Source organism: Crocodylus porosus, unplaced genomic scaffold, assembly GCF_001723895.1.
Source record: "Crocodylus porosus isolate Cpor-Errol unplaced genomic scaffold, CroPor_comp1, whole genome shotgun sequence".
In the NCBI taxonomy this organism is placed as follows: domain Eukaryota; kingdom Metazoa; phylum Chordata; order Crocodylia; family Crocodylidae; genus Crocodylus; species Crocodylus porosus.
Genome location: NW_017728915.1, coordinates 37,057,523 through 37,075,968, shown reverse-complemented (window position 1 = coordinate 37,075,968; position 18,446 = coordinate 37,057,523). Strand labels below are relative to the sequence as shown.

The 18,446-nt window shown below is 51.1% G+C and overlaps 1 protein-coding gene across 1 annotated transcript in view; it reads left to right on the top strand.

Moving 5' to 3' along the window:
* Positions 1–18,446, top strand: part of LOC109310682 (dual specificity protein phosphatase 22-A-like) — a 35,181-nt gene extending 16,735 nt beyond the window's left edge. Inside the window, exons 4-7 of the mRNA XM_019535970.1 lie at positions 2,206–2,255; positions 8,954–9,028; positions 10,354–10,525; positions 17,351–18,446. Coding sequence (XP_019391515.1) covers positions 2,206–2,255; positions 8,954–9,028; positions 10,354–10,525; positions 17,351–17,548 — 495 coding nt within the window. The 3' untranslated portion in view covers positions 17,549–18,446. The remainder of the gene's footprint in view (positions 1–2,205; positions 2,256–8,953; positions 9,029–10,353; positions 10,526–17,350) is intronic.

The following is an 18,446-nucleotide window of genomic DNA, read 5'->3' as shown; positions in this document are numbered from 1 at the left end:
GGGGGCTATCTCCACCGTGCCGAAGGGGAAGTAGCAGACCTGACTCCCCTCCAGATGTGGGAGGGAAGGTTTGAATTCAGGAGCTCCTGGCTCCCACATCTGTGTTCAGGCTGTGGACTTCCTTTAGCAGTGCCCGTTCTGTTTGGATGCCTCCTGACCCACCTGCCTGCCTCGAAGGGGCCATGAAACCCAGGTCGTGTTTGTCAAGAACTGGGGGCGGGGGGGGCGTTTCCTTACCGTGAAGCAACATAAAGTCTCCCCCCAGCTGTTTGCATGTCAACAACCGCTCTATATGAGCACAGCCTGCCCCTCAACCTGCTTATCTCCAGGGTATCTAGAGAAACCCACGAGTCTGTATGGAGGTGAAGCTGCTTTGGGGCAGGAGGCAGCTTGTGGAGGGGAGTGCTGCTTCGCCCTACTCGATCCGTGACATTTAAAAATGCAGTGAATGCATGTAATGAAAGGCTTGAAACAGGACATGCGTGTGGTACCACTCTCTGTCTTCTGCAGGAGGTGAGACAAGGAATTAGAGCAATGGCTTCTGGCCTGAGGTTTATGTTCTCCATGGTCCCTGTTTCAGATATGTAGTCCCAAAGCCAGATGCTCCTTGCAAACTTGTGCCAAAGTGCACTGAACCCAAGGGAAGTCTTTCCACTGCCTTCAGTGCACCCAAACTTTTCTGAGTTCTTATGGGGCGCTTGACAAAAATTGCCCTTTTTTTTTGCAGTTTAATTGCATCACACATTACATGTACAGGTTGTTTTTTGGGTTTTTTTTTGCCATTTAAATGAGTTTGTTGCAGTGCAAAAGAAACCACAGGCTCTAATGCAGTTTATCCCAGGCACCCTCAGAGGGACAGATGAGTGGGAGACTCTACATGACCCAGGACATTGTTCAGGCAGGGTTCCCATCCACTTCACTGGGTAGAAAAAAGCCTTCTTTCTCATTTTAGTGCAGCCCTGAGGGGAGGGAGGCAGCATTGTGTTTTAAAGAAACGAATAGAAGCGCCTTCCCAGCAGCGCAGCATTCCTGATGGATGTGTATATTTAAATAGTGAAAGAGGAAATGACATTTGTGAGAGCAGTTTCCTCCAACCCTGTCGATAGAGCCTCTTCCTGACCAGCATCTGACCCCGCCAGGAGAAATCCATCTATGTCCATTATAGTACACTATCCCCAACTTGAGCCCATGACAGCTCTACATCATGGAGCTGGTGGGAACAAGCCGTTTTACCCGTAGGCTCGTAGGGGTGGAAGAGCTGTGTAAGTTCAAGCCCTTGTGCAAACGCAGGAGTTGCCATTCCCAAACCAGCCCAGGGAGATACTCATCCAGACTCTGTTTGAACCACATGCCCAGAATGTTCAATTCATGGTGTTAGCACAGTTTCAGGGCATGGTAAAAGCCCTATCTACAGCCGCAACCGCGATGCATCTGGGAAGGGAGACTGCATTGCGTCGAGGCCCCCGGCTAACTCTTAACCACGGGTTTGTGAGATGCTGAGAGTCTCGCGTGCTTCCTTCAGGTTCACCCAGGGTTTCAGAGCTGAGACACTGGCTGCATTTCAGTTTTTTCCAGGTTAACCCTCAAGCAAGTGAAGGAAAGGAAGGCCCTTTTCATTCGTATTAGAGCTGGGCTCACTGTATTATTTGTTAATTAGCTCCAGTGGGTGGATGGACCCCTTGATGTCAATGGAAAAAAAATCTCTTGGGTTCAGTGCAGCCAAGGATGGCTGTGGATAGCCAGAGGTTAGCAGAATGACCTTGAGAGTCAGCATTGCCCTTCTTAAGTGGTGGACATTGCATTAAGTCAGGAACAAATACAAATCATTGCAGGCCTGCAGTAGATTTTATGAATGATCTAGGTTTGTCCATTTGACTGAGCCCAGAAAATCAGTGCCAGTTGCTTGAGGAAACCTTTGTATTGGCCGGTTTATTCTAGGTTTAGGGGCTGGAGGGGACCATGAGGTTCAGTGAATCTGTGCGAATCTGCAGCCATTGTAGATCTTGTGTAGTAAGCCTTGTGCTGAGGCTATAGGAGCTCCTTGCTCTCTGAAATCAATAGGGAAACTCCCGGGTTTCAGGAGAGTCTGCATTTCATCTCGAGAAGGTTGCACTTTGAGTGGGGAGGTAGAGACGGGACAGGGCGAGCATTCATCATTCAAAGCAGCAAAGGGATCTTCATGATGTTACTTTCTTTCTGTGTCAGGACGTGACGTACCTCTGCATCTCGGCGTCGGATTCGTCCGCTCAGAACCTGTAAGTCCTAGCTCGCACCAGGAGCCAAGCATCAATGTTTAAATCGATGAGAAGTTCATATTTTAATTGCCTTGTTAGCATGATCTTGACATTATGCTGAACTTAAACACAGCCTGCATCGTTTAAGACTGTTAGTCATAATTTTAGATTTGAAACCACATGCCCAGCTGTATACATGCCTGTGTGCTCCGGGCTGGTAAAAACACGAAAAAGCAGTTTCCTCAAAAATGTCAAAGTTGTTTCTGTTGCACAGGATTCAGAACGGATCCATTTTTCATTTGCTTTAAAATAAAGAAATAGATTCTGCTATTTTGAGGTAGCAGAGATGCTGGAGAAACCTGGCCTCTCTCCAACCTATGGAGAACTCACTCAGAAGGAGTAGTGGATCTGCTGTCGTGGGGACAGGATCTAACCTGTCCTCAGAAGCATTATTGCCAACCAGAGCAAAATGATTATTGGCATTTTTGCAAATGAAAACGATTGATAAGTCTTTTGATAAAAATGGATAACATTCCCCGTGCACACATTGCAAGCAACACTGAGAAAAGTCACCAAATACTTCATGAAAAAACAAGTCGTTTTTGGTGAAAAATTGTTTCTGAAAAAAAGCCTTTTTTTTTCAATGCAAGTGGAGAAATTTGGACTAGCTGTATCAAGCGGTATCTGTAACTGTGAGCATAGAGGCACGTGGTTTTCTGTCCTTTACATGGCTTCCACTCACAGCGTTGTCCTGGAATACCGATTTGTTTTACTGCTGCAAGGTGCACATGGCTGACCTCACAGTGTTTCCCAACCAATGGGACGTGTCCCTTCGGTGGGACGTGAAGGTCGTGTAGGTGGGACTTTTAATGTCTTTCAAAATTTCCATTAACGATTAATGCAATACTGAAATAAATGTAAAGGTAAAAATGCGCTTCTTGGAAAAAAGTGGGGTTTTGTTTTTATCATGGTGGGACCAGGGATTTTGGAGAAAATGCTTGGTGGGACATAACTGGTCTAGCAGATGCAGCAGGTTCCCTCCTATGGACTAATTGTGTCTGTTTGCACAACATGAAACCCTCTTTCCCCATAAAAGCAGGTGCTGGAGCAAAGGTGATGGCACCTTGTACTTCATGCCCCACTTGCTTTCCTTTTGGAGTACCATGATGGGGTGTTGTTTGAGGGGGATAGGCACCGGCAGGGTCAGTATTTGGGAATCTGAGATCTAGGAGCTGCTAGTGCTTTAGAAACTGGGGACATTATTGAGTCTTTCTCTGAAGATGATCAAGCAACCTGCAATGGGCCTCCTCAGCCATATAGATGTTTAAGATTGTGATTAACATTAGGAGAAATGTTTGGTAAATGGTCACTTTGCTGAGAAACTGAGTTTTGAAGGGACCTAAAGTATTAATGAAATGGGGTTGAGTTTAGAGAATAGTTTTAGATGGAAAAGTGTGTGCGGGGGAGGGGGGGATTTTTGAAAAAAAACTTCAAAACAGCTTGTTTTAACAGAAGACTTTTGTTCATTTGTTTGAAAGACTTTTGTTTCAGAAATGCCAAAACCTTCCAATTTTTGACATTTTGGAACCTCGGCTTTTCACCCCGAAGCAGCATCTCTTCAGTCCCCCTTGCTTCTCAGTCTATACGGGCTTTCCTTTATGGGGAACACTGGACTGTCCAGAAAACTGTGCATTGCTGGCTGGGCCCTTGAAGAGGCAGGCCACCCTATTAATGTCACCCTGGGCACATGCATGTTGTCAGGTCTCCCTATGGCAGGAAGGGTAGATCTGGCTTTAGGATGTCCGTGGAGATCCCTCCTCTCACGCTCTCCCCTTGCATGCAAAACCTGTAGTCTTGCTCACCCCCGAGCCAGTCTAATTCCTTCTCCTCCCATCATGTTGCATGGTCAGGATGGAGGGTACATGTGTGTGGTGGTGGTCAAACATCTCTTCCCTTTCTTAAGCACTCCTACATGATCTGCAGAAGGCAAGCAGGCCCAAGGGCCAGGTTGTGTCTCAGCAGAGTCAGCAGCTGGCCCAGTGGCTGTTAATCGGCTTTGGGCAGGCCAGTGCCCTCCAGATCCAATTGCCTCTTCATGCCATCCTGACCCTTTTGGGTTAGCCCCTCAGTTGTGAGCGTCATGGGTTGGAAAATGCAGCTCGAGCATGGAGTTGTGTGTCTGGGGGGAGTGAAGATCTTCCCTTCTACTCCCAAGATCTGCTCATTTTTATCATTTATCGTCATTTTTGAGGTTTCTTCCAGCCCTATGTCTATGAAATCTATGAAATCATCGCAGAAGCACCCCCACGCAATGTCAGATTTTCAAGTGGCCTCCTTACTGCTCATACATCGCTGCGTCCTTGGTGCTAGCGCTGGATTGGAAACCGAATCTTTTGGAGGAAGACATTCCTGTCCCAGTAATACTGCTTGCTCATGTTTCCACTGAGCAGAAGGAGAAGCTTTACAAGAAAAGTCCTTCTTCAGCAAGATTAGGGATTTTTTTTTTAAACTTATCACTGCACTTGTAACATGTCTATGAAAATTTGGCCACAGGAAGGAAGACTTGTTCAACAGGCTATTTTTTGCACATCAGTTTGTGCCATGGATTTCACAATCCTGGTGAATTTAGAAACGATTTCTAAGAGAAGTACCAGAGACCTTGCCAACGCCGAGGCAAGCTGCAACGATGACGGTGGGAATTTGTACCTGTTACTGGGCGGTGGCTCAGGAAGAGCATTTGGTCCACAGGGCTGACATTTGGAAGCACAAGGGCTAGGACTCTGGGGGCTGACATGCAAGAGTCAGCAAAAGAAGGTTCCCTTGGTGGGGAAGTCAGCACTAGGATAAAAACCTAAAGCAAACAGTTTTGCAAACTGTCCTGGCTCGCGGGGCATTTCTGGGGCTGGAGTACTGTGCAGCGGGAAGCCAAAGGTTTCAGTCTCTTCCAAAGAACCAAGTACTCCCATGATTACAAGGATAAGAGTGCTTTTCCCCCCTTACAAGTGTAATGGAAAGTATTTAAGAGAAATTCCTATGCGTATTAGTGCCGGAGAATGACTCACGGAAAATATTGCCCAGTCAGAGAGCGGCTCTAGTGACCTAACCCTACGGATCTGCAATGGCATGGAAAGACTCAGTCTTCATTCACAGCCTTTGTTTTCCACTTCCTTAGCTGGGATGAGCAGGGAGAGGGGGTGGGTATGACTAAATGGAGCCTGGGTGGAGCTGGGGGTCTGCCGTGGGTCGGGCTCCCAGGGCCGAGTTAGGTGTTTGGGCAGCGTTTGAGTGTGACCCCAGTGTTCAGCCAAGAATGCAAAGGAGCATGGAAAGAAGAAGACCGGTGAGTGATGTAATGCACCACCCCATCCATTTCTAGGAGAGACGTTAGGGGTCAGGACCAAGCAGTGAAATAAGGATAGCAAGAAGGGGCAAAATGCTGAAGAGTGCATGGAAACGCGAATGCCAGGAGGCAGGAACTAAGCGTTGAGCGCAACTTTTGTTGAAGGCGCAGGATGTTTCCAGCCAGTCGGTGAAAAAGGGGAAAGCGCGTGGATGAGCCATGTGCCTTTGCTATATTCGTTCGAAAGAGGAGAGGCTGAAGATCACCGGAGGCTCACGTACCGCCTGTTCTCTTTACTGCCTGCCTGCAAGGGATGTGTCTGCAGAGAGCCAGGTGGGTCCTGGAGGAATGGTCTCTCTGTGCTTTGGGCACTTGCTGCCTGGTTAAAACACTGTTGGTGCCTAGATATGATGCAACCCCCTAAAGTGGGGTAGCTGTTGCCCATCCAGTGATGAGGGACACCTGAAAGATGAGGGATAGGACTGCATTACACCGGTGCGCACATCATCTGTCTGCAGCTTCCCTGGGATAGGGGTTTGCTCAAGGCGAAGGAGCTGTTACTGGCTCCCTGCCCACCTGGCAGGGCCCTGTGACAGCAGCCACAAGATCACTCTGGAATAGCAAATGTAGACTGAGCTGGGCTTCATGCAGAGCAAGTCAGCGGGCCCGGCGGACAGGGGTCGAGGAACGATGCAGAAGCCCTGGCCCCTGCCCGAGGCCGGAAGAGCAGAGCAGATGCCCGTCTCCACTCAGCCTCCAGTGACTTCCAGACAATTCGCACTGGTGTGGCTGAGGTCAGAATGGGGATCTCCCCTCCCTGCCATCCCGTGTGAATGGAGAGGACGGAGGACCCTGTGGACTCAGGGACCTGCCCTTGTTCCCAGCTCCCTACTCCTTTTCTCCTGCTTGGCTGCATGGGGCTGGATCAGCTCAGAGAGGAGCACGGCCCCCACACATTGGACCCAGCCCGCTCTGTTTCTGCAACATGCTCTTGGATGGTGCTGAGGTGACGAGCAGGGGGAAGTTTTCCTACTAGATGCCGCATAGCACTGAGCATTGCAATGGCCTCCTGGGGTGGGCATGGAGTTGCACTGTAGATGGCACAAGGAAAACCCTGGAGACCCCCAGATCCTGGTGCTAAGCTCTGGAGGAGATGGTTTCTGCCCCAGAGGGCTCCCAGTTATAGGCCAGAGGTGGGAGAAAGTCAGGATAACCACCCCCTGTGCTACAGGTCAGTGCCCTTCATACCAGCCCCATGTTATATGCCAGTGCCCTCCAGATCTGCCTCTCGATGCCATCCTGAAACCATCAGGTGGGGGTAAGTGACTGGACCAAGGTCTCTTAGGGAGGCTGTGGCAGAACCAGGAGCTGACATCAGGTCTGTGGGGTCCCAGTCTGGTGCAGGGCTATGGTTTAGTTCCCCGGCAGGCAGGTGGGTACCTAGGGGCTCCTGGGGGCTCCTCTTGCCTCGGCCCCTTCCTCACTGTAGATGGGGAAGCCTTCTGCCTCCGTTTGTTAACCGCATGCAGGGGTTAACGTCATTCTGTCCCCCGGCTGGGCCCTGCCTCGGGAGCGTAACCTGCTCTCCACATGCAATTGTTTGCTTCTTGGCACCAGCCCTGGCTTGCCCCCCCTTCCCGGGTCACTCAGGGCCGCGCTTTCTGCGCTGTCCCGTCAAACTGGCATCGCCTGCAACAGGAACAGACTTGTCCGCTCTCGTCACGGCTCATTCCTAATTAAGCAAGCCAACAACCCTCCCCAGGGCAGGCGCCTTCCCATGCAAACCTGCGGCCTGGGAGAAGTGACAAGTCTCTGCTCATCAGCAAACCTTTCCTTCCCATCCCTCGCGGCCTTTGGATCCGGGGGGCTGCATGTCGTTAGCTCCATTCATCAGCTGGCCCAGAGTTCAGGGGCCAGATTCCCCACATGGCTGTGGAGTTAAGCTCATCAGGATGTGGCTGTTTGGGTGACTGGCCCCTTCCCACGCGTGGGGCTGGAAATCTCTCTAGCAGATGCACCAATTGTCCTAGAGGTTGGCCTCATCGCTGAAGTGGTCGAGTACTTAAGCGATGCACCAAACTGTCATGCTTAAACCCCCCCTAATGCACCTGGCCAACATGAATGTGTCCAGTCCCCTTTTGAACCTGGTTAAATGACCAACCTCATGACATCTTGCGCAAGGAGCGCTTTCAAAAGCATCTCGCTGTTCCAGTCTGGACAGCCGGCTGCGTGGGAAACCCCAAGAAGCCCTGTCCCAGTCACATCCCTTCTCCTTGAGTTTTCTGGTTTTCAGCTTTGAGTCAGAGGGATCTCAGTGGGACAAGCTCCCAGCCCCTGCCAACAAATCCAGCCACCTCCTCATCTACAGGCCAAAGCAGCTGCAATGGCCTAGAAAGGATAGAGCAGTTCTCAGAAATGATGTCTGGACAGGTTACAGGAGTGGGCTGACATAAACAAGATGCGTTTCAATACTGACAAGTGCAGGGTGCTGCACGTGGGCAGCAGAAACCAGGAGCACACTTACAGACTGGGAAACTCCCTTCTTGAGAGCACGGAGGCAGAAAGGGATCGTGGAGTCATTATTGACTCCAGGATGAACATGGGCCGACAATGCGAGGTCTCGGTTGGCAGGGCTAACCGCACCTTGTCGTGTATCCACAGGTGCATCTCGAGTAGAGCCAGGGAGGTGATCCCCCCTCTATGCGGCGCTGGTCAGGCCGCAGCTGGAGCGCTACGTCCAGTTCTGGGCACCGCACTTCAGGAGGGATGTGGACAACATTGAGAGGGTCCAGAGGAGGCCACTCGCATGATCCGGGGACAACAGGGCAGACCCTACAATGAGAGACTGCGGGACCTAAACCTGTTCAGCCTTCGCAAGAGAAGGCCGAGGGGGGACCTGGTGACTGTCTATAAACTCACTAGGGGGGACCAGAAGGGTTTAGGGGAGACACTGCTTCCCCATAGCCCCCCGGCATGACAAGGAACAATGGACACAAATTATTAGAGAGTAGGTTTAGATTAGACATCTGCAAGAACTACTTCAGTCAGGGCGGCTAGGAGCTGGAACCAGCTTCCAAGGGAAGTGGTGCTGGCTCCTACCCTGGGGGGCTTTAAGAAGAGGCTTGATGCCTACCTGGCTGGACTCATCTAAGTCCAGTCTTTTTCTCCCTCCCAGGCGGGGGGTCGGGCTTGAAGATCTACAAGGTCCCTCCTGACCCGACTTCTGTGATTCTGTGATGTCTCTCGAAGGCTGTCCCCTGCCCTGAGAATTACTCAGTGCTTTTTACTGGGAATTGGAAAGGAGGAGCTTCCTTGAAAACAGTTTGACTCAGATTGACCAGCTCTGCTGTGCCTAACTTTGTCATTTCTCTTCTCCTAGGATACAGCATTTTAAGGAGTGCATCAAATTTATTCATGAATGCCGGCTGCGTGGGGGAGGCTGCCTCATTCACTGGTCAGTATTGCTGCCAGCTTCCCCATTTGCTAATATTGTTCCCTTCTCATCCCCTCCCATTTCTTGTCACTAGTTTTGTTGCTATGCCCATCATGCTAAGAGGACTGTGTCGAGACCCGGACTCCACCACGCTGCACAAACACACAAGCTAGGCACAGACATCGAATTATGCCTGTGTATCCTGGAACGGAAATCTCCTGGGATTGCCGTGGACACACATCACTCTCCTACTCAGGGTGTAGTGAGCGGCTGAAGGCACTGCGGCTTTTCTGCCATTGGTTCAATGGTGCAATCCCGGGATGATCATTCAGGTGCACTTTGTGATGTCCTGGGATAAACTTTTAGTACCTCTTATCCTGTGAATCTTTTAAGGCTTTGTCTCAGGACAAGGGCGGGGGATGACTGAACAAGTGTGCTTTGTCCTGGCATAAAATGGTTTATACTGGGACAGATTTGTTGTCTGTTTGTTGCCATAGAGGAAGAGCATCAGAGAGGGGAAGTGGGAGCAAACTCCAGGTCTCCAGAGACCCTCTGCAGTTCCTCCTTCCCCAGGTTAATATGCAGAAGGCTCTCCTGACCTTTGTTTCCATTGCACTGCCTGTAACCATCTCCCCAGTGCACTCGCTTGCTTGCCTCTGCTCTACAGTTTGGACATTTTAGCAGCCGGAGACCACCCTGTGGCTATAGCCATGCCCAGCCCTCCCAGGCTTGTTTCCCCAGGGCTTCCACCACCCAGCAACTTGGGCTCATGCTGTGGTTTCATGATGCAGATCAAAGTGAAATTCACTCACGCTGCTCACGATGCAGTTTTGCATCCCAGGCAGGCAACCTGTATGAGGGGTTCATGATTTCTACCTGAATGCTGAGTGCAGCCTCGGGCTTGAATCTTAGCTCTGAGCTGGCCAAAGAGCACATCCATGCTTCAGTGCTACAGGGACCCCCAAGGCTGAGTTAACACTTCACTCCAGTGACTGCCACGTAGGCAGGCCCCAAAGCTCAACTCCCTCAACTGGGGCTGGTGCTGAGGCTGGCCCCGGATCTTGGCCTGGGTCGATTCAGGATATGGGTGCATCTGGGCTGAGCCGTGCAAAGCGGAAAGCAAGTTCTGCACCGCTCAGGACTTGAAGATTGGTTCAGGGGATGACACAGAAAAGAAAACCAAGCCCTGGTATTGAACTGAAGGCACTGACAATAGTCCCTAGGCAACGAATTGCCCATTTCTCATGCAGCATGAGTCACCCTGATATGGAAAAGCCTCCCCTGGGTTTGCAATGTACCCATGTGCACTTCTTTTTTTCCCCTTCCCATGTCTCTGGCTATGCCAGCCTGGCTGGGGTTTCCCGCAGCACCACCATCCTGGTGGCGTACCTCATGACCGTGACGGAGCTCAGCTGGGAAGAGTGTCTGGCGGCCACCAGAGCGGTCCGCTCCTACGTGAGCCCCAACTTCGGCTTCCAGCAGCAGCTGCAGGAGTACGAGAGGACGCTGCTCAAGGAGGTACGGCCGTCTCCGCTTATTCCTGCCGGATTTGCACTTAGCTGGGTGGTGCTCAAAGGCTCCCATTTCCTGGCTGACACAATGGGGCCATGGAGGTGCATGTGCATGTTGTGCCGTTGGCCCTTCCCTCTTGTGCGGAGAAGAGTAGGTTCAGAGAACCAGGCAGGACCTGCAGGAGACTGTGCACGAAGCTCTATTATTCCTTCAGGAAAAAGGAGGCATGAAAGGCCATTCATGAGCCATGGTTGCTGCATTCACACAGTGACAGCTTTTTAAGGGTGTAGACCAGGGACTGGCAACCATGTAGGAGCAGTGGGCCAGATCAGTGCAGCTCTGAAGGTGGGTTACGCTCCCTTTGCCAGCACCATACTCGCAGCCCATACTGCAGAATTGCTGCTGGGTCTGGCTTTGTGGGCCGGATCCAGCCTGCATGCTGTAGGTTGCCAACCCTTGGTGTAGGTAGATGTAACACTTGTATCGCTATGGAGTGATACTGGTGAAAGGCAGTAGCAGCAGGGTGCAACCTGCTGGGTATCATCCCTATATGACTCATGGTCACCCACCGCTTTGTGACAAATGAGAAGGTTCAACTACTGAGCGAACATGGGCATGAATTTTGCTTCTGGCTTCCACATCTGCCCATGGCTTTCTCCAGGGTTTTTCTGCAATCATACTGGTTGCCTAAGTTGCATCCATGATAGACCGATGCAGTGTCATCCTGGCTGGGCGTCCAAAATGAATCAGGGACTTTTATGCCCACCTTTTTTTTAAGGGTCCCTTCATATGCAGCACCAAAATTTGTCAGCTTTGCATTCGTGCATTCATGGATTGTGCCAGTGCCAAATTCTGGCAGAAGTGTGGGTTTGCACAGGTTATTATACCTGGGGATTTAGTCTTTTGTGCAATAATAATAATAATAAAAACCCTAAACACATGGTGAGTGAATTGAGGAGGACTGGCTGAGTACTTGGTGGTGTCACTGTCTGGTTAGCTCTGCTAGCGGGTTATGGGAGTGACTAGTGAAAATCCAGAATGCACTGCGAATGTCACAGCACATGGAGCTTGGGTATAATTCCAGGAAACATATTAATCCTTCCCTAGAGCAACCAGGGACTGGGCAAAGCTGTGCAGGAGACAGCCAGAACTAAGACGGTGGGAGTGGGTATTAAGGGTCTTGCCAGGCAGGGTTGTGGTGCTGAGGGTCCCCTGCAAGCAGAGCCTCACCTGAAAGCAAATTTCCCACCTCCAGAAAGACTCATTTTTAGGGAGAGATACATCCTCCCACAAATGAAGCAGAAAGTCGGAAAGCTCCATCACTGCCCCGGCATGCCAGTCTCTGATTTACGAGATGGGGGCTTTTGCAGAGAGAAGACTAGGCTAAATAGCTCTAACACACACTTTCATAGTCCATCTGCATCGGACATCCGGTGTTGAGCTGGAATACAGGTCTCTGCAAGCTGAGGTGGAGGATCTGCTGGCGGGTGCTTGCAGGATGGCCCTCAGCTGAGCCTAGTACACTCCATGCCAAGTCCCTGGGTACCTGCAGGGGATTTTTTTCTGCTTTCTGAAGGAGCCCTTGTGCCAGCATGTGATACTGCTCTGAATGTCAACAGCTTCCCATCCAGCCCTAGATTCTGTGTAGGCCAACTTCCTTCCTTCTTGGGGCCGCTGGATGCTGGGGTGAGGTCAGGTCGTTCTGAGCCAGCGCCGGGTGGGATGGGGTGGGCTGCAGTTTCACATGATGAGCAGCAGCCTGACAGTCACCAGCCCCGATACTTCTACAGGAAGTCAACCGGATTACAAAACGCACTCCCCCGTGGAGATTCCCTGCGGGGCTTCCCCTGTGTGCACGCCCACTGGGCTGCAGGGACTGGGAGGCACTTGGCAGGACCCAGCCGAGTCCCAGCAGGGCAAGCCGGGAGGGAGAGCTGCGGTGGAAAATCCTCCAAGTTCAACCAGGTTTGCTAGCTTTGAACAGCGGATGTCCCCCCCACAATCATGACTTTGGCTTTAACATCCTGAGATCCCACATGCCGTGTCTCTGCCTTTGGTCACACTTCGGTCCCTGTTTCCAGCTTTCCTCAACAACATGAGGGTGAGAAATCTCCTACGCTCAGACAATATATATGGGATGTGTGTGTGTGTACGTACATACATACATACATACATACATACACACACACATATACTGAGACTCACATAGTTAATAATCGCAGAGCTCCAGGACTTGGGACTTTCCTGCAAGCACCCATTATTGCAAGTCCCGTGACAAAACCATGCGAGTTAATTCCAGTGCTTGTCTCGTCTCTGCCAGCTCCCGTATCGGAGAACAACAGCTACTCTGCCGAGGGTGGACAGAGCCGGTCTACTGCATCCTTCTAGGTTAAAAGTTGATTTGAGTGCAGACTGCAAGTGCATATTACACAGGCTTTCCTTGAGATGTTAACAGGAGTGAGAAGCGTGAGAGTTCAGGCGAATCCAGACTCCTGGCAGACATGAGAATGTCTTGCTGGCAGCAGCTGATGTTTCTTCAGTCACTAAGCTAAGAGGATAGGAATGGGATAGCGAAACGACTGCGATAGCCCCACTTCTGGCCTGGACAGGCAGGTGAGAAAAGTCTGTTACTTAGGAAAGAGCAAGTTCATGTTCGAGGGCACAGTTTGCAACAGTTCTGGGCATTTGGAGCGCAAGCGCCGTTACGGCATGTGCGTGCACAGATCAGGTACGTGTGTGCACATGACTCACTTTACACTCAGCACGCCTGGGAAATTCTCTGCCTTTGTGCAGCTGGTCACAAAAATAAAATTGCATGTGCCACTATGCTTGCATGTGCATGCCTTTAATAGTGGAGCATCACTGTCTGTATCCATTTGAGTTCGATTGGCTTGTTTTCCTGCTGTGTTGATGGACTAAGAATTGCTCTGCAACCTGTGGTATTTTGTCTCCTGGACAATAGGAGATAACCTGATCTTGCATGAATCAGCCCCGAACATATACACAAATACGCAGACCAATAGATACAATACCCATATGCAGCTACAAGGGGTGAGAAGGTCCACAGGGAAGGGCAGTGGAAGGGTCCTATAAGCTTGTTCAGTAGATCAGATTCTGGCCTCTAGTATCCCTTTCAGTGCCTCAGTTTATGGACTCGGTGTATAAAGCAGCACCCCAGGAGTTAGAAATGGGGAAGACCTCCCGACTGGTGTCACTCTGACTGCTCCAGACCTCAATTAAAAGGAAACCTGGATGGAAGCAGGAGGGACAGCTCCCTAATACAGCTGGGGGTTAGTGATGGAGGAATGGCACTGGAAGGGGGGAAGGGGCTAGCTAGATGAAGCAGGAAGGGAGGAGCTGGTGATGGATGCACTTGTAAAAGGAAGTAGCCAACTGCAGGACAGAAAACACTCGGGTGGGGGAGAGAACAAGCCAGAAATACCCAGTGGTCACGATAAACCGCACGTGGAGAATACCTCCGCCTCCCACATAGGGAGGCTCATCCAGACGGCACCAATTCCAGATGATCCTGTGCCTCTTGCAGCATGCCCTGTGCTCAGGCCCGTGGGAGGGCTAGAGAAAAATGCAGTCCTAAAAGGGGAGGCAGTTAAGTGGGCTGGGACGGGGGTGGAGGAAGTGGGTGTGAAACGCGTCTTAGTTGTTCCTTGGTGCAGAGAGAGTTTTCCCTGTGAGTCAGACCCGGTCCTTCATGGCTGGCTTTCACTTTCCCCTTTCCGTAAGTCAGAGAGTCAGCTCCAAGGGTAGGGCTTCCGCAGAGGGGGAGCTGAAACTCGGCCTTGCAGGCTGGTGCTTGTTCCTGCTGTGGAGGTGGCATGCTATTCATGCCGACAAGTGACTGGCAATGCACCTGTGCGAAGGGAGCCTGGCAGTGCAGAGACCTGCCAATGCTGCTGCAATGTCGGTGCCCAGAGCAGACCAGGAGGTATCTGGGTGCCGCCAGCTAGAGAACAGGAGCAGCAGGTGCCTCAGCAGCTCGAGGATTGGGCCATGAGAGGATGAGAGATGCTCCTTTATAGCTGAGCTTTGATGACGATATGCAGGGATAGGAACCGGCAGTGAGTTTCTTTCTGGGAAATCCCTCTTGGCAAGCCACAGCCAGGCTGTTTATTAGTACAGGCTCGCTGCCAGCTCCCTTTCCGCTGCTCGCTCTGTTGTCCCATTGCCCTCTCCACTCCTGTGGAGCAGCCGAACTCTTACCACCAGCATAGAATTGGAGAAAATCAGGGTTGTAGGGACCTCAGGAGGTCACATCTAGTCCAACCCCCTGCTCCAAACAGGACCGGCCCCAACTACATCATCCCAGCCAAGGCTTTGTCGAGCTGGGTCTTAAAAACTCCAAGGATGGAGAGTCCCCCACCTCTCTGCAGAGCCTGTCCCAGTGCTTCACCCCGCTCCTAGTGAGAAAGTTTTTCCTAATATCCAACCTCAACTTTCCTTGCTGCAGCTTGAGCCCATTGCTCCTTGTCCTGTCATCTGCCCCCACTGAGATCAATCCAGCTCCATCCTCCTTGCAAACCCCTCGCAGGGAGTTGAAGGCTATTATTAAACCCTCCCACAGTCTTCTCTTTTCCAATCTCAGTAAGCCCAGTTTCCTCAGCCTCTTCTCATAAGTCACGTGCCCCAGCCCATGAACGCTTTTTCCTTGCCGTCCGCTGGACTCTCTCCAGTTTGTCCACATCATTTCTGTAGTGGGGGCCCACAGCTGGACCCAGGACTCCAGATGTGACCTCCCCAGTACAGAATAGAGAGGAAGAATCACTGTCCTCAATCTGCTAGCAGTGCTCCTACTAGTGCAGCCCAGGTTGTCCTTAGCTTTTTTTGCAACAAGGACACACTGTCAGCTCCTATCCATCTTACTGTCCACTGTCACCCCCAGTGCAGGATGCTCCCACTGTAGGGCCAAGTGCAAATTCAAGGAGACCCAAAGTAGGTTTGCACAGCAAGTCCTGCCAAGGTCTTGTTTTGTGCGCTCCCATAAAAACCTCCGTGCAGAAGACCTGGCATCATAATATCAGGCCTGCTGTTCCCATCCCGCTGGAATCAGTCAGTGGAACCGGAGAGCTAAACGGGTATCAGCCCCGAACATATACACCTATACATAATATCCTCTTCAAACAAGGGGGGAGCAAGATCTGTGGGATTCCAGTGCGCCGTTCCCTTGGGGCCGACTCCAGTTTGCAGGGGAGTCGATCCGGTGATGGTGTAGGATTCCCCTGCCTGCGTGCTGTTTCCTTGCATGGAAATGGAGCTATTGTAAGTCTTCCTGGTTCACAGCAGCGAGCGCTGCTAGATGCAGTGGGCTCTGCAGCTGGAAAGTGATTTGAACTGGAAACACAGAAATTTCCAATGGAAAGTCCCAGGATGTTGGCGGACGTTACCCATTCAAGAGCGAAGCTTGGGGGCTCCCTTCACGGTCAGAAAGGGAGTGGATGGGGAAGGAGAGCTTCCCTTGGGCAGACACGGAGTTGCAGAAGAGAAATACCACAAAGGATTCGGCCTCAAACTTCTTCCCTGTCCAGCTTCACACCTAGGTTTTCTCACGACCGTGCCCCATCCCACTTGCTCGCAGCCCTGTTCCCATATTTCCCCTGTGGCCACTACAAAGCTTAGTTTAGTCACGTTATTTGTAGGATCATGGCAGGGTGTAGACACCAGGGCTCCATTGTGTGAGACAGCCCTTTGCATGAAGAGATTATAGTCTGGATTACGCCAGGAGTTGCAAGGAGCATAGGAGACATAGGAGCTGCCTTTGTGGGTCCCAGCCCTGACCCATCCCCGCCATCCAGTCTCCCCCAGGAGGAAGTTTCAAGGTTTCTCAGACACTTGGCCATAATGTGTGCAGAACCTGTGCTGGCCTCCTGCTAGCTATACCTTTAGACATAGCTTCCCACATGCTGTCTCCTTCCTGTCATGACCTGGCTGGGAGAATAATGTGCATGTCCCAAAGAGACATGGTAGCCACGCTTTGTTTTCGAACTACCAGAATCTCAGCCCAAATCCAGTTAGCCATATTTTTTACGATGGGCTGGTGATACCGATAAGACTTCAGATTGGCAGATGCTGGTTGTCCAAGTTCCCATCCACGAAAGACACGAGGTCACTCCATGGCATTAGAAAGAGCAGGAACTTCAGAAGTTTCTCGGGCCTAAAAGTGCAGAACAGTGTTGTACTGTTGTGGTATGAAGCAGATGCACGAGCAAGAGCAAGTGTGGTTACACAGCTCCATCTGTGCTACGATTAGCACTGCTGAACAGCTTGTCACAGTGCCTCTCCTGCTAAGTTCAGCAGAAGTTATATTGAGCTTTTCTGCTCCTGCCTTAGCTGTCCCAAAGAGGGAGGGCTGTTCTTTTTTGAGTTGGAAATTTCTGGTTTCAAGCTTTCAAATGCAGCTGAGGCCAGGTGTGCCAGGCAAACTCCCCATCCCCTGTGGCAGCACCCTTGAGCGTATTGCAAGAGGTACAAATGTCTAGTGTCTCGCTAGCTATTTGTGTGTGTAACTGGACATGCGGATGCAGTATCCGTGTGCACAAATTAGGCTCAGAGGGGTGGATACAAAAGGGCCCTTTAAATATTTTGTGACCTCAGGCCACAGCCCGAACCCCTCTGATCTCACAGGGGAAAGTTTTACTATCCCTGCAGTGAAAGCATGCATAGAAACAAGCCCAATTTAATTGGTCATCGCAAGAATTCGAAGTAGAGCAGGGAACAGGTTCTCCTTCTGCAAGCGCAACTGCTCATCTAACAAAAAACCAGAGCTCTGTTGCGTCTCCCCCGTGGCATTCACAACTCATTTTGGTTTTGTCTCGGCAGTACCGAGCCTGGATTCGATGCGAGTATGGCAGGAACCCGTTTAATGACCAAGAGGAGCTTCGGCGCTTGCTTGTGCAGCAGGAAGAGAAGCAGAGATCACAGAGAACAGTTGATTACTGGATCAATGCTCCAGAACCGACGTACTCCCTGCCTTACAATGCCTATGGGACCAGCAGAAACAGGTGGATGAACAGATAAGAAAAGACTGGCTATGACAGTATCCCTGTTGGGCTGGAAGCCTCTGTGTTGGTCTTTGTGTGAGGAATTGCTTTGATATTTGTGTGTAGGGCGGAGAGCTAGCTGAATGCCACCTGCTCAGTGGATGGAGGTCAGCATTTTGGGGTCCTGCTCCCAGCTCTGCCACTGCCTCAGTGTATGACCCCAGGCAAATCCCTTTCTCCTTCTGTGCCTCTGCTCACCCATGTACAAAAGCTCTCAGGGGTGTGGAGAGACGTCACTAATTACCAGCAGCAAAAGTGCTTTGGAGGAACAAAGCTGTGGAAGCAAACATCTTGATATTAGTGGACTGGCCCTTTGGTCGTGAATCTTTTAGCCTGATGGTGCCCCGTGGTCCCCTTCTGATCTGCACTTGCCATGCGGTGGTATGAAGGGCATCATGGCTATTACACATGCTGGACCCAATTCACTGCTGGGAGAAGCAGGCACCAAGCCATTGAACTCAAGGGAGATGTGCCTGTTCATCCTACAGGACTAGATCTACCCTACAAATTGTTGCCAGGGCACTGGGTTGCAGTCAGAGCATGGGCAATAGCTTCTGAAAGCCCATCTGGGTCTTCATTGACCACTGGGTCTTCATTGCTTTCCTAGTATTCGCAGCGCTGTATCAGGCAATGGAAGCCAGAGGTAGGCGAGTCCTGCTATCACCTCTCTTCCCACTTGCCCAATATTTTGCCAAGGCAGGTTCACTAAAGCTGGGGGGAATTTGGTTCTAAGATACTTGAGTAAGAGGTTTGTGCACAGGGCTGGAAGGGAGATGATCTAGTCCAGGGGTGGCCAGCTTGCAGCATGTATGCCACAAGTAGTACTGGCAGCCTCTGTGCATGGTACACAGCAGATCAGGGGAAACAGTGGCAGA